Source organism: Chaetodon trifascialis, chromosome 21 (assembly GCF_039877785.1).
Source record: "Chaetodon trifascialis isolate fChaTrf1 chromosome 21, fChaTrf1.hap1, whole genome shotgun sequence".
NCBI classification, from domain to species: domain Eukaryota; kingdom Metazoa; phylum Chordata; class Actinopteri; order Chaetodontiformes; family Chaetodontidae; genus Chaetodon; species Chaetodon trifascialis.
Window position 1 is genome coordinate 14,082,427 of NC_092076.1, and position 15,911 is coordinate 14,098,337.

Here is a 15,911-nt window from a genome sequence, read left to right on the forward strand (position 1 = left end):
TGGGTCACTGAGACAAGTCTATGGGATACTTTACTGTAAATGGACCATATTCATATTCAGATCTGATTTTCAGCAGATGTCTTTTGGTAAATATTAATTCTTTTGCCAACACTCATTAGAAAAGAGCAGAGTAAATCTGTTTCTGTGAACTTTGCTTGAGTGTCTGACTGTCCATCACATGCCTCTGTGGCCTCAGCGCGCCTCCTCCTGGCTCCTGTGGTCACACACTGACACCTGCTGTTCACGCGGGGTACAGCAATGGGCGGAGCTCCTCCTCCATCTCCAGCCAGGATCTCTTCACACGAGAAGTGGAAAACAGGATCATCTGCTGCCGTTTGAGCAAAGACTGAGCCAGATTAAGATCTATTTTGACCTTTGCAGGCACCGCAGCATGTCTTTCTGTCGGTTTTTTGGCGGTGAGGTGTACAAGGATCATTTCAAACCAGGTGAGCAGGCGGTGGCTGTTCTTTAAACAGAGGTGTGATGTAACCTCCTGACTGACTGGATTAAAATGACCATGTTATTTTTATTTTCTGCCTTGTTTAAAGCGTGTTTTGTTTTGTTATTTGCAACAAATGAGTGATTTTCAATGGAGAAATATTTTTCAATTATTGTCTAATATGACAGTGATGAGTAGAGAGGAAGAGCACGTGGTGATTAGGGGATACAGGCAATTGATAAAGAGCAGTTAACCTTTATTTTAACCCAGATATTTCAGATTTGTTTCTAAAAGGGAAAGACAACTAATACATCTGCTATCAATGATAATGCTAAAAACAGAGCTGTGATATGTAGAATTTTGTTTCAAACTAAAAGCTTGTCCAAGCCATAAAGTTATGGTTAATTTAAGTATACTGACCCAAAGAGTGTTTCCAACCCCTTTCAGGTGTGTGAGCCCTTAAAATGAAGCCATCTGGGACCCCTCCTCACATGTTATGTTATGTTTTCAGCTGTTACAGTTTCAGCTGTTCAGTCTGACGTTTCCCTCTCAGATTATTTCAAAGAAACAAAAAAGACTGCTCTTAATCTTGTTTGTTTTTTCATTCTTATCCCTCTAATCATCTTGTGACCCTCAGATTGACCTCAGGACCCATTTAGGGTCTTGAAATGCACACTGGGAATCTCTGCCCTTTTGCGTTATTTGAATAATTCAAATTTTCATGGAGAAAATGAAACAGTGCAAGCACCTTTATGAGTAACTGTCCTCTGCAGGTATGTATGTGTGCTCCCAGTGTAACCATCCGCTGTTCTCCAGTCGGTCCAAGTTCGCCCACTCGTCTCCTTGGCCGGCTTTCACTGACACCATCAGAGAGGACAGCGTCACCAAGATGATGGAGACGCTCACTGCCTTCAAGGTTTGACTGAAGCTCTTAGATCCAATGCTTCATCGTGTTGTTTTAAGAGGCATAATGTCCCATCAGGCACTGAAACTGTGTTTCATGCATGCAGGTTCTGTGCGGGAAGTGTGGCAACGGGCTGGGCCATGAGTTTGTGAACGACGGCCCGGAGGAAGGAGTATCACGGTTTTGAATATTCAGCCACTCGCTCAAGTTTGTCCCCAGCAAAGGTAAGATGACCGCAGACTGGAAAGAGGCAGGACGACATCATAAAAACAAATCTGAACCTGCTTTCACAAAAGCAATGCCCCAGATCACTGAGGACAGTTTTAATTGGGAAATATTTTTAGCTTAATGTAGAAAATGATGAGACCTGTCAGCAGCCAGGACTGTAAATCCTCTGCAGTAAGTGGGACATCGTCTCTGGACACAGATTTGAAGATGTGTTTTGTTTTGACAATCCTTTGTGCACCTCATTGCTCTGGGGGCAAAAGAAGCCAAAGAAGTCCAAAAATGCTGTGTGATGACATACATATGTCTGGGAGTTTGTGTAAAAAGTAACTAAAGTAAACATACTCGTGCCAGATGTCCCTTAGGTGTACTGTACACAGTATATTACAATGTATTATAATTGATTTTATAGTGAGATATAATTGATGCACTACTTTTTAACATGTTGGGCTGCTTAACCTGCAGATGTCCTTTCAGTTCTTTATATAGTATATATATATATATAGTTGTTAAATATTGATTTGCATTGAAGAGATTTTATCACTGATCCTTGATATTTTGGAAGCAGTTCACATGTTTTTTCTTAATGAATCATTAAAACATGCACAGGAAGTTACATCTAGTTGCTTTCCATTACTGCATTTTTATATATATATATATATATATATATATATATATATATATATATATATATATATATATATATATATATATAATTTATTTTATTCTATATGTGTTGACAACTTTGTGTTTATTTCTTCATTCGTCCACTAAACTGATGCAAAGCTCTGCAGGTACGCCCCACATGAACCCAGCGTACAGAGCACAGTGGGACGCTCCTGCAGCCTCCATCCCCTTCTTAAACTTATTAATTCTGCTTTGACATCTCCCTGTTACTTTGGTCTGGGACAGACACCTTGACGAGTTTAAATTTGATTTGGTTTAAGATATGGAATAATGTTTATTCCTCTTCTAAGCATCGTGCTCATCAGCTGATTTTTTGCATCGCAGACTTAGACTGAAGCTTACGATCTGTACGACAGGTGCTCCCCCTCTCTCTCTAAATGAGGATCCGTGGTGCGTATATTAATGGTGGCGCCAGTATTAATGGTGCACGACTGGAGACGTCGTCCACCTGCTCTCACGCTAGTGCATCTATATTCTTAGGCTGTTCTAACATGCATCTTCATGAACGATCGATGAAATGGAAACAGTGTTTTTCAACATGCCCGAAATGTTTGACCTTGTGTGAAAATGTAAACTAATATAATTTATTATTATTATATATATTATTATTATTAACTTATTATCATGTTATTTCCACAACAGCACCACAATGCTTTTTCTTCTACACTCTTATTTGCTTTGTTTCTATTTTTCTGTTTGCTATGATGTGTCTGCTGTTTAATTTGATTCATTTTATTTTTTCTATTTCTTCCTTTGCGTAATATAGTTTGATCGTATTGTACACTTTATTTCCGTCTGTGTGCTGTCGAGCTTTAAGACAAATAAATAATTGTTTGGAGTAATTGTGAATGAACTTTTTTCTGACTTCCTCTTGTGTTGCAGGCAAGGACAAGCAGTAAAGAGCGAGCTTTGGCTCTTCCCTCCAGCTGCTGCATCTGCTGCTCGGTCCAGGCCCGGTGGACAGGTCGGGTCAGTGGGTGACGTGGACGGGACAAAGGCCTGAGACGCACATCCTGTCCACTGAAGAGTCTTTGACCAGCCTGTGACGCAGGGACCGGACCACACCTCTGCAAATATTCCTTTACAACAGAGTTCCTCTAATACCTCATATTTAAATATGTATTAAATATTATGGCGCATGCATGCATCCACATGTCCATTTGCACTTTTCTATGTTTATTTCACAGTTGTGCAACAGCAAAGCAACTGTTAACCAGCTGTATGAATCAGAGCATTTTTGTTCTTAATTGTGCAAAAATCCAGGATGCGTTTTACTTTGAAAAACTTACATCTGAGTCCAGAGCATAGTGGGAATAAAAGAAAGTTTTGATTTATCCTCCATTGTCAGTGAATTCATATGAAAGAACAATCTAATAATACAAATAAATTATAGTTTGATAGTTTTTGTCTTTTCTGTATGATTTATTTGTCGTGGAGAACTTAAAGTACATTTAGTGTACAATTAGTAATATTTTGATATACTTCATACTGTTAATTTTAAGATTTTACATTTAAGATTTCACATTCAAAACATGCTGCATGATGAGCGCATAAAGCTTTTGATACTTGCAGTGCATTTCACTAGTAAAGCTTACATACTTTTACTTACTGTGTAATGGAGAATTTGTACAGTGTGATCTAGCTTACTTTCGTGAGACAATCCTGACCTCTCAGATAGGCAGAGGAGCTGACTGACCTCTAGATGGAGTTCTCCTCCTGCCAGATCACAGTCGCTCCTCTGCACAGGTTGAGGGGAAAAGTCTGATATAAACAATGTGTGATACTGTCTGTTTGTGTGTGTGCTACCTGCATGTTTACTCTGCACTCGTACTTTTAGATGAACACAGGCTGGATGTGTTCGTCGCCTCGCATTAATTATGAATGTTGGATGTTTCAGGAGCTGACGGGCTCAGCTCACTCTGAGGCCCAGCTGCAGGCCATATTCTCTGGGATCCGGGGGTTGGCAAACACCCTGAGGTTTAGAGGAGTAGCCTGGCCGCCTGGCGAGAGACTGAGGGCTATCATTACGAAGGAAGCGCACACACACACACACACACACACACACACACACACACACACACACACACACACACACACACACACACACACAAAACAAACAAGCGCGCAATCCTAGAAAAACCAGTCAACCTTTCGGACGTCACACACATCTCTCACGTCTCTTTTCACCTTATGTCACCACGTGAATTGATGGATGTCTTACGTACAGCGTTTGCACATGCACACATGCCAAAACACACGCCAAGAGACACACACCGTCCTCCATTTTATTGGTCTCACCACAGACAAGTAAAGTTTGAAGCGTATTTTCTCTCAAAACATCGCTGCTTGTAGTGTGCAATTACGAGGGGTCATCATAACATTGGGGGATGTCACTGAACTCTCGGCATCGACAGTTTGAATATTCTGGAGCGCCACTCTACATCCATCCAGCTTGACTCCTCCACGCTGCCAAAGGTATTCAAATGAATTTCAGGCCTCAGTGTGGTGGAGAAGCCTGACCTTGCATTGAGGTTGTCATGGCTGAGTAAATTTCCTCTTGTGTTGTCTTGGCAGGCAGGCGCTCAGCAGTTTAGTCTTTTAGCGCAGCGCAGTCCATTTGTGGATGTTTTTACCCAAGCTGCCTCACTGTGCTGCGAGCGGCCACGTTTTTAGCATAGGTGGTCCCGCTAGGAATCAAAGCCACAGCCTTGGCGGCGGCGCTGTTATGCTCTGCCCGTCAAACTCTGCAGGAGTGGCCATGTGAGATTAGCGTAAAGCGAATAGAGGGAGATGAGAGTGCGAGTGCTGCACCAGAAAACTGCAGCTGACTCCGTAATTAAAGACAAAAAAACAACCCATTCCATCAGTCTGTGAAGTTTGGTGGAATCCAGCCACCGTTTAATGTTTTGATGAGCTCACTGTGCCTTTAACCTGTCACTTATTTTGGGTTACTTCACTTTTTTTTGTCTCCCACAGTAACTTTTCCTCAGAGACAGACTCGCACCGTTGTCCTTTCATTCTTCTTCAGCTGCCTAAAAGGAGCGTCCGTTTACATTAGAAAATACTGTTACAGCCATGCTAGCAGCTGTGCTTGGGTGCATTGCACTAAGAGCTAATGTGTGTAACATGTTCTCAATAACAATACTAACATGCTGATGTTTAGAGCATATAATGTTTCACCAATGTAACAATCTTCATTTTGTGTGTTAGCATGCATGCTAACGTTTTCTAATTAATTAGTTAGTTAAACCAAAATACACATTGAACTGATGGTGCAGGATGAAAAGTGAAAGTGAAAAGGAGAGCAAACTTCCACTCTGTGTTATTAGTGCAAACTTGAAAGCTGGAAAGTTTGTGTATTTGCCCCAAAGAGCTAGCGTAGCAATTGTACAAACAACTAACCATGCATGGTTAAAACGTGTTGCTGCACTTTTACTTTTAAACTTTCAGCTTATGATTTCTAATGTTTCCCACAGTTGCTTTCCTTTTGATTCTCTGAGACTGAACCTTTGATGGTTTTCTTTTATTTTCCCCTCGTTTTTCTTTTTCTTCCTTTCATTCTCTCTTCGCCTGAGGAGACACGTAACTATTTTTAATGACATAATGGCATCCTCAGGAAAAAGAAAATACACCACGAGATGTTGGGCTTAAATGCGTTTTTCCGGGAAGGTTGATGAAGGCAAACGACAGTAACCTTCCTGATTAGTGCGTTGTAATTCTTTTTCCCTGCAAACCAGAATTCAAAGGGGTGTTTTTGGCACTAACAAAGTGGCATGAGTCTGGACCACTAACTGCCAAACTGGTTTAAACAGCGATGCGGTTCGTGAAACGCTTCCTATTGCCATTTTGTGCTCAGATACTCAGACAGATGCATCAGCATCTTCTCATCAGTGGCACTGCCCACAGTGTGACTCACATTTACAGACCTGCGCAGCATTCGGGGTTTCACATTGTGCACATTTTCAAGAATCTACAGAAGAGAAGTCCTCTCTCAAAGCAGTGTGAACTCAGGACACCTTTTTTTTTCTTACCACTGAACTTGAGGTTAATGGTGAACCTCCTCAAAGGTCACACGGTACGCTGCTGGGTTGCACAGGCACTGCATTAACCCGGCTGCCCTGAGACATTTTAAAGACGAGGTTAATGTTTCATTCAGTGAGAGGGAAATGTTTGCGTAGGCACAAAAGAGCTACCTACATGATATTATAAAAGGAGAGGGTATTCAGAGGACAGCTGCACCTTCTAAAAGGTCGTTTCCATTGCGCTGCTGCATTCAAGGACTGTCACCTTTCCTTTCTGGGCTGTACAGGTGAATCTTCCATTAAATATCAACAGCTAACAGGTAAAAAAAAAAACGACTCCCACAAAATGATTGAAAGAGTAAATGAAACCAAATTAGTGTATTTACTGAAAACAAACACTTCTCCAGACTTGATCAACATTATTTTAGAGAAACATCGGAAAATCCCACCATTTCTCTCAAAGTGGATAAAACCCCAGAGTATTTTGGAATAGACGACTTTTCATATTTACGCTCTGTAATTTCTCTGGGTTTCAGCTCATGAGCTCCAGATCTGATAAGATGATTATCCAAAATTGTCCCATCTGTCATCGCAGCCCCCGGAGCCAAAATACAGGTGGATGACATCATGGTTATTAGGGCATATTAGAGCAGCCCGCCATGCCAAAACACACACACTGAAGACTAAAACACACACACAGACAAAAGTTTTGTTATGGGGCAGTGAAGCGCTGTCCTCTAGATCTAGATAAAGAGTCAGATTTTAGCCACTTGAACATTCAAATAGAAGTGCATCCTCTCATAGAGGCAGCTGCTACACTTACTGTAAGCACACAAGCACTGGGGCATGTTAGTGGTATCCTGCCTGACAGGAAGACAGATAATCCCCTTTTTCAGGAGCATTCTCCAGCCTGGTTAAAACCACTGATTGGGAGGTGTGATTGAGCGCCTTTGAATGTCGCACTTACGGGAAGACGAACCCATGCAGGTATCACAAACATGTTGTAATTTACATTTTTGGTGGGAAGTTGCCCCAGAGGCCAGGCCTCAGCTTGCTTTTGGGTAAAGGTGTGTTGTCTAATTTTGCTTAAAGTAATTATCTTCTGCTTAACCGCTGTTGGCAGCCAGCTATTTCTTTAAACATCTGGGTGTGTCTATGTTGTCTGCCATGTACAGTACCTCTCACACTGTGATGAATCCCCCCCCGTATGAACACTGGTGCTAAATCATTTGATAGATTGTGCAAAAACAACAGAACTGTAGCATCCTGTTGGCTAAAAGGTTAAGGTGCATACCATACAGAGTTGTGAAGCAGGAGTTAACATACAAACAAAGGGCTCAGGACAGGATAACGAAACAAAAAGCTTCTCATTAAGACCACCAGTTTCAACTCTTTTAGCTTTGTTTCTGAGAAATCATGTCTATTCAGCATTTTGGGCAGCTTTAAATACCACGATACCCATGGGCCTCAACTGCCATTGATGTGGAGACGAATCGACAACATGCTTCAATATTGCAGTTGTCAAAAAACATGGCGCCATAGTTGCTGAATTCAAGTGCACCCAAAGATTAAAAGTATCCTGATTTAAACTGCACATTAGAGAATCTGTGCTCTCAACAGAATAATCTTTAGTTTCTATGCACTGTTAGCAGCGTGCATGACAGAGCTTTAAGCCGGTGGTTGGATGTTTTGTGCACCTCAGTCATTTTTAACTTGTCCCCAGAACGTTTACAGACTTGTACCTTCCACTGTTTATCAAAGAAGAGGATATTTCCTTAACTTAGACGTTAATATTTTGAATTGATGATTTAACCAGGAGAGTTTCACACCAATCAATGCTGTAGAGTAATAAAGTTGATAAGGACCTCGAGTTCAGAAAAGAAGGCCTGTTAACAAAAGCTGTAAATTCAAAGCGCCAGCTAACCTGTCCATCAATGGGACAAGAGTCACTCAGCATCTGGGCTAATTTATGCCCAGTCCCCTGGACACAGAGCAAATCTCCACCATCCATCTTGATGTCCTGACATGTGGTGCCTGTAGACTGCAGCGCCCAGCTCACAGGACTGCTCTGTCCCCAGTGTCAGCGGCATGTCTCAGGTCCCTGCAGACCCCACACACATATCTCCATACATCATACTCGCAGACCCAGAGCATTGAGCCGCTGCTCAATAAGTCAGTGAACAGACAGCACAGACAGCGAGGAATCGACACCTTTCAGCTCCAGATTGGATTCGAGTTAGAATGCAATGAGGGATTTTTCTCACTCGTTGCCTTCCTTTCCAGATATTGCACAATGCCTCTGATTCAGTCGATATGGCACGTGTCTATATGCATGTCAGCCCCTGATATGTTGCTCAGAAGAGAAGCTAACACACTGTTGCACAATATTTGTGTTAAAGAGGAGATGGTGTTTCAGGAACACCAGTCAGGGACCACTCAGTGCAGACCACTGAAGCTGAAGGCAGTGGGAAGCCTGAGGCCGGGCAATGCTGGACATGAACTGGTGTCATCCACGTCTAAAGGCACAATTATATCCTTTTCAAATGGCTCTACTGGAAGACGGGTGGAGAACCCTGCCAGCATAGAGAGGGCGAGAGGTGATAGTTGTTCAAATGGAGATAAAAGCAGACACTTTCCTCAGAGGTATTCATGGCATTGCACTTATTTGTACACACAAAAAGTGACAGAAGAAGTTGTGTGCAGAATGAAAAAAGGGAGCTCAAGGAAAAGGTCAAATCCTCTTTACTATGTCACCTCCACACACCTGAACAACTGGTGTGCAAAAAGGGCATGTTTTAAGATATACGCAACCTGTCGGACGGCCTTACTTCCTGCATCCAAAAGGTGTGTGAGGAGGAGGTTTCACACACTGTCTGACAGTCCAGCAAGCAATCTTCAACCCATGATGCTGCTGTTTCACTTGTCCAACCCTGCAGCATGTTCGAGTAAAAAAAATAAATAAATGTACATGTGCATTCAAAACACAAAATATGAAAGGGTTTGTGTACTGCATGTGGAAAAATCCTATCAAAATAAAAGAAAAACAGGTACTGAGTCTCTGATGACATACAGTAATATAATGCTTTTTTTTTTTTCTTGTTTTTCTGAGCTTACACATTTGATATTCTCACATTTTCTCTGGAATAAAATAGAAATAACAGAAGGTTTCAGGGAGCTCTTCTGTGGATTAAACCGACCATAGCATTGTTTCTGGATGGATGTGTTTTTAAATTATTTTTATTTTATGCTTTTATTGGATAAGTAAAAATAGAAATGGAACAGGAAATAGGGGAGAGAGAGAGAGATGGACAAGAAATTGGGGTGTTGCGGTTCATGGTCGACCTTAACCCCGAGGCCACCAGGGTCCCCCCACTGTTTGAGTCTTTAAATGGATTTTTAAGTCTGGGCAAATAAAACCAAAGCTGCTTCTGCACCTTCATATCCCTCTCGTACAGTGAATGACACAATATGTGTCTTTGTCATTTGGGTGAACTGACCCTTTAACAGACATGAAAGCAGAAACAGTTTACACAAAGTGCTTCATGGCGTGTCTGGCAGCGGCAGGGTGAAACACATCCAGCTTTCGAGCTCCATCTGCCCAATCATCGCCGTCTGATTTGCCTTCAGCTGAGCCACGTTTCTGCTCCACCGTGGATGCCTCCTGACAACGCCGCTGACTGTTTGTAAACATCATCTCTGAGCGCTGTCTAACTGCGTTATCTTCAGTCCCGAGAGCAGATAACAGCCAAACACAGCGACCGGCTTCAAAGCTGCTGAGCTCCCCGAGCCGGAGCGACGCACGCTCCAAAACTATTTAATCAGGAGCTTTTCTCTTGGCCTCCTGCTGCAGACCTGGAGCTGCGATACGCTCTGAAAGCAGACGTCGGTGTGTGTGAGAGCTGCTTGTGTGTGGCTGCAGTGGTTAAGGGGGTCATGTTTGTTTAGGCTGCCTGTCTCTCTCAGTGGGCCAGGCTCAGGATCATAGAGGTATAATTCTGCGGTGAGACTGCTGAAGATCTTACTAGGTTTCTGAGTTTTCCTGAGGCCCCTCGTGCACCACACTCCATTGATTTCTGCATCTTAAATTGTCATATAATCAAATTGAGGATCCTAAAGCATGTCGGTGAAGTTCTAACTCTAAAAACATAGGCGTCTACTCAAACACAATGTCATAGCCCTCTGCGAGCATTAGTCATTTTTATTTTGTCCTTGGGTTCTGCAAGTACCTATCAGATGGTCTACCAGGGCGGCGTGCCTCTATATTTACAGCCGTGTCCAGCTTCTGATATATCATCCTGCTCTGTGGAATTTCATAGCAGAGAGAAGTGACCAGAATGATTACAGGCCAGGCTTTGTTGCATGAATGACATCATGACTGTAGATCATGGAATCGTATGGTTTTGGAAATCCTCTATACACGGCGCAGTAAATCGCACAGTAGCCGTAGCGTGCCGTCCAAGATTCTTGGCTAAATGTTTGAATTTGATGCAGAGGAAAATGGAAGGTCAACGAGGGGATGCCTGCATGCAAGATCACACAGGCGCGCATATATGCTGCACCGGAGTGGCTGGCTCTAATCAGCGTATTTTACAGGGTGGTCCTATTACCTTGAGCCAGATAACCTATCAAAGAAGCTGATTGTTTACTGCTGTGAAGTGCAGCACAGATCAGCTGATAGCTCTGCTGTCTTTAACAGGGCCTGACGCCACCTGTACTGTTACTTCATCACTGTGTTTATTTTACATAAAGGAATAGTTTTTTATTTGCTTCTTTGTCCAGAGTCAGATGAGAAGGTCGATGCCATGAAGCCACAGCCATGTGACAGTTAAATTAGTTTAGCTAGATATTAATTAAATACATTTACTCAGCTATGAGTATGTACTTAAAGGACCTTTAAAGGCTTGGGATATATGCTTATGATAAGATGATGCCACTGTCATGTCTGTGTGGTAGATATGGAGCTACAGTTAGCAGCAGCCAGCTTAGCTTAGCACAAAGACTGGAAACAGAGAAACCGCGACTGGTTCTGTCCAAAGGTGAAAACCTCTAAATCTCACAAACAGGACAATGTGTGTGTGCTGTTGTTGTTCTTGATCTTCTCTTGGTGAGAAAATGTAAAGGCGCCTTTCACAAAATGCTCCTGCGGATAGATATCAGTCTCTCAGCAGATTGACGCAGTCACATAAAGAACTTGCAATTGCAATTTTGTTGATACTCTGTGCTTTCTGTTTATGAAACCTTTTCAAACCCAGCACCCTCAAAGAGGCACATGGCTGCAGACAGCTGTTTAAAAAGTGCACATTTTAACAGCCTTTGACTAATTCACTTACAGAAGGACGTGTCTTGAATCTGAATGTAACTTTTTGTTTCAGCGCACTTTCTTCTCTCGATCTCGCAGCAACAGAGATGTCAGATGTCAACAGATAAGCTGATTTCTCTCCGTGCTGTTTTGTCTGGATCTCAACGCTGCATGACACACCTGAATCTGGATGTTTTGTTATCTCCTCCTGCATTCTTACACCACAGTGTTCTGAATGGGCTCAAAAGGCTGGAAGCATGTGATTGGTCAGCATGCTGTCAGCACAGATTAACAGATCATTGTGGATTTCCCCCAGTCTTATTACACAGAGATTACACTTAAAATGACTGATAGAGTCAGAATATTTCAAGGCAAAACCAAAATGTTTCCAAGAAGCAGGAACCGCCTGAGGTCCATTCATCCCCGGGACACTTTTCCCCTCAGTTTACGCAGTCAAAAAAATAAAATAAAATAAATAAATAAATAAATATAATCTGACAAGAAATAAGCACAATTAAAAGGCTGCTCTAGCCCCCTTTAAACAGTCAGCGCAGAAAAACTGGGAGAGACAATGGCTACTGTTTAACCACAGTGACCTGCAGTAAAAGTGGAAATATGATAAGACAGAAAGGCTTCAGGTTGAGTTTCACAGAAGCAGCTACTCTCACCTTTTCCCTCGGTAATGACTCAGCTTTAAACTGGTAAACAGTTTTCATTATTACCCTCAAATTTCCCCATGTCACACAGCGAGGCGACGGTCCTGTGCGGGCATGCCTGCCACTCTACGTGCCTTCTTTGCTCGTCAATTGAAAACATTTTTCGAGCAGCGAGCTCGTAGCCACACCCATGTGATAATGTACAGTGCTGCCGTGCCCTATACTTACCCAGCTCGCCGCAGAGCTCTGCCCTGCAGTTATGGCTGAGAATAAGGCCCTGCTATTGGCTTTCACACAACACACAGGATCACAGTGCACAGATGCAGGGGCTGGATGGACTCTCCCATTGGCTGGTGCCTGTGCCTCAGTTGTATGTGAAGTTTTAAACTGGGAATCTGCAGGGGTTTGTTTTCTCCGTGACATGCACATATTTGGTGCAGAGCAGAAATTCCTGCAGTGTTTACTGTGGTGAATGAGAGTAGATGTCAGTCACAGAGTTGGTCCAGCGGTTGCTGCAGCATTTTTTTTTTTTTTTCCTGCTGGTTGTTTTGTTGATAGAGTAAGAGGTGTGTCCAGACAAGTTCCTGTCCCAGGTTTATCACAGCATGGCACTGTTGCAGTATTGGGTTAAAGCACAAATGTATCAGGAGAGCTGGATACAATTGGCGAACATGCATTGTTGTCATTTTTTCCCAGTGGCCAAACACACAATGGCAACAACAAAATACCTCCAGCCCTAAATGCATATTCCTCACAAACCCCTGTTACATAAGAACCTACTGCAAGTGTGTATGTGCATGCATGGCACTTGCAGAAAGGATGAAAGGACAGTATTGTATGTGTGTGTCATGGTCGTCTTGTAGACCCCCTCCTCTTTTGAGGTTTGTCCAAATCTTATCTTCCAGGTGGAGGTCTGGACGTTCACAAATCTGGTCTGGGCTGAGGTCGTATTTATTGTTAAGTGTGCTGTCTTGTTGGAGTCATTTGTTTATGGTTTCCACCACCTCCATAGATGGTAGGCATATGCTTGGAAATATTGCAAGTAATTGAGTTAATTCTGCAGATAATGGGCCTAATGGGGGTCCTTCTTTGTGGATCGTGGGAAGCCCAAATATGTATTGGATGGCCTCTCCAAAGTACAGACGATGATACTGTTCACGACTGATGGTGTTCTCCTTCGGGATCTCGCCGCTGTGGTTCATTAATATCACTGAGTCTTGTGGCGACCCTGGCATGTTAGTCCACTGTCTTTAGAACCACTGTGCACCTTCCTATATAAGATGGTGAGAGAGTGATGCTTTGGTCCTTGCTCAGTGACGTCACAGCCTTCCTTACCCAGATGGTGAGGTAGGTGGGGGGTGCAGGTATCTTCAACCTGATCTATTCTGCCTCTGTTTCTATTAAGTTGTTTTTCCTTATGGCTGACTCTGTTGCACTGATGAGGTCAGCTACTGGTGCATGCTGTGGTGTGATAGCAAAGTTGAATCCTTTAGCTAGCACATCGTGCTCTGGTTGGGTAAGTTCCCCGTCTGACAGGTTCTTTACCCATCTGATGTGTCTTTCATCCTGTGTGGAATTATCTTTCTTTTGCCTCCAGGTAAGTTCTTCTGCTTTCCTTGCATTGCTGGCTTGAGTCTGTAGGTTTTAGAATTTCTGTGTCTGTCTGTCTTTCCTTGCTTTTTGTGTGTTGATAGTTGTACCTTCTCAATGAAATCAGTGACCTTCTCCATGACTGCACCGGGCAGATTTGATTTCAGTTTCCGGAGTAAGTTGTCAGCTGCTTTATTCAAAGTTTCAATGGTGAATTGGACCTGTCTCACTCTTTCATTTAGTTCAGTGCCTTCTCTGAGATCAGAGATCTGGTCTTTCACCATAGAATCTAGACAGGCTGTTTGGTGTTACTCTGTGTTGTTGGCATGTCAGGTTAAACCACAGCTGGTTTCTCTAGTTTGCAATTTTCCAGACTGTCCTTTCATCGACCACTGCCAAGTTGTATCAAAGGTTTGTCCTGTTAACTGGAGTGATGAACAATGTTTCCATTGCATAAGAGCCTGGGATAGTAACGATTGTTCCAGGTATTAGTCAAACCCTCAGGTGTTACCAGGGAAACTGAGGTATGGCTTGAGAAAAAGTTTAGATTTTAATTGTAAAACACATGAAAATATAAATAATGGGTCTTTTTCTTGACAAGTGACCATGGTATAAGTGGAACTGTTGTGATCTGGACCCAACAGCAGACACACAGACAGGGGCAAGGGTAAAATAAGAACTTATTAAGTGGATAATGGAAGAAAACGGGAGACATGGATTGAAGTTCAGAAGGCTTGGAGCTCCAGGCTCAAAGACACAAGAAATCAAGTACTGCTAAACAACATGAGAGAAACAAAGGCTGAATATAAACTTCTACTTGCAGGTAGCACTAGTAAAGCAGCCAACTCCACCACTAGGCAGCAGAAACAATCTGGCCTCGAGTCCTCTGCAGTCCACAGTCTTTATGCTGTGCTTGATTGTGATGAGTCCCAGCTGTAGTGGAGCCAGCTCCCAAAACCACCTGGAGGACCACGCCCAGCCTCTGCCAAAAAAGGACACACAGGAACCAAAGCCCCACACCTCTCCACAGCACACAAGAAAGTACCAGAATTTCCCAAACAATCACTGGAATTATTGGGAGATTTTCCTGTTCTTCCCATTCTGCCAATGTGGCATTAAAGTAGCTTATTCCCCTTTTTTGAGTTTTGAGAATGTCAGCAAACGGGGAAAGCTAGCAGCATCAGTGAGTCAGTGAACGACTCTTTGACTTCATAACATTCAGCATATGAAGTAAAAAAGCACTCTGGTGTGCTGTCATTAATTTAGACACTTATCCATCAACTGTCAGATGTGGTGTGGGACTCATCATGGTTACCCAAACTGCTGATAACCAAGTTCATCATCTTCTCATCCAAAATAAACTGTGGTTGCAGCTGACAAGTAAAATGCTATGACTGTCTGCACACAAGGATTACAGCCTGGAAAGTGTAACAGCTTTTTCCAATAGTTTAGATTGAATCATTGGACTGACTTTTAAAAAAAAATCCTTGATGACTCTTGAGAGGACACATTTCTCTGTGTGTGTGTGTGTGTGTGTGTGTGAGAGAGAGAGAGAGAGAGAGAGAGAGAGAGAGAGAGAGAGAGAGAGAGAGAGAGAGAGAGAGAGAGAGAGAGAGAGACATTCCATCCAGGTGAGTTAACGGGCCATTTGAAGACACCTCTTCAGGAGCTAGTGGCATGTATTGTCTCCTCAGTGATCCTGTACAACATCGGGACAATGCTTCGTGTTCTCCCGTGGGACAATGACTGCTACGCCCTTCAGGATAACTTGAGAAGTCTGGTGTTTTCACTTCGACCTGCAACAGTCGGGGGATTATCTATTGTGAGAAGCACAATAACAGAAAGCCTTTTAAAACAGACACACAGCAGAAAAGCAGTAGAAGTACATGCTTTGCTTTAAAATGCATTGAATTTCTGAGGTAAATCTCTGCTCTCCCACTGTCATCAACAAGGTCAAAGGTTAAAGTGACTCAAATTTAACGTGACTTTAAAGAAAAAAAAGATTACAGTCTGTCTTTCATGAACATTAAGTTGGATGTTCACAGGAGCTTATACGAGGACCCGCTTCCCAGGTGAGACCAGAAATCAT

At 42.8% G+C, this 15,911-nt stretch overlaps 1 protein-coding gene across 1 annotated transcript; it reads left to right on the plus strand.

Annotated features, from left to right (window-relative positions):
• The first annotated feature begins 277 nt into the window (after positions 1 to 277).
• Positions 278 to 3,656, plus strand: msrb1b (methionine sulfoxide reductase B1b). The gene is made up of 4 exons (XM_070990743.1): positions 278 to 446; positions 1,213 to 1,355; positions 1,450 to 1,567; positions 3,138 to 3,656. Exons 1-4 carry the CDS (start codon positions 392 to 394, stop codon positions 3,152 to 3,154), a joined length of 333 nt encoding a protein of 110 aa, XP_070846844.1. The 5' UTR covers positions 278 to 391; the 3' UTR covers positions 3,155 to 3,656.
• The last annotated feature ends 12,255 nt before the right edge of the window (positions 3,657 to 15,911 follow it).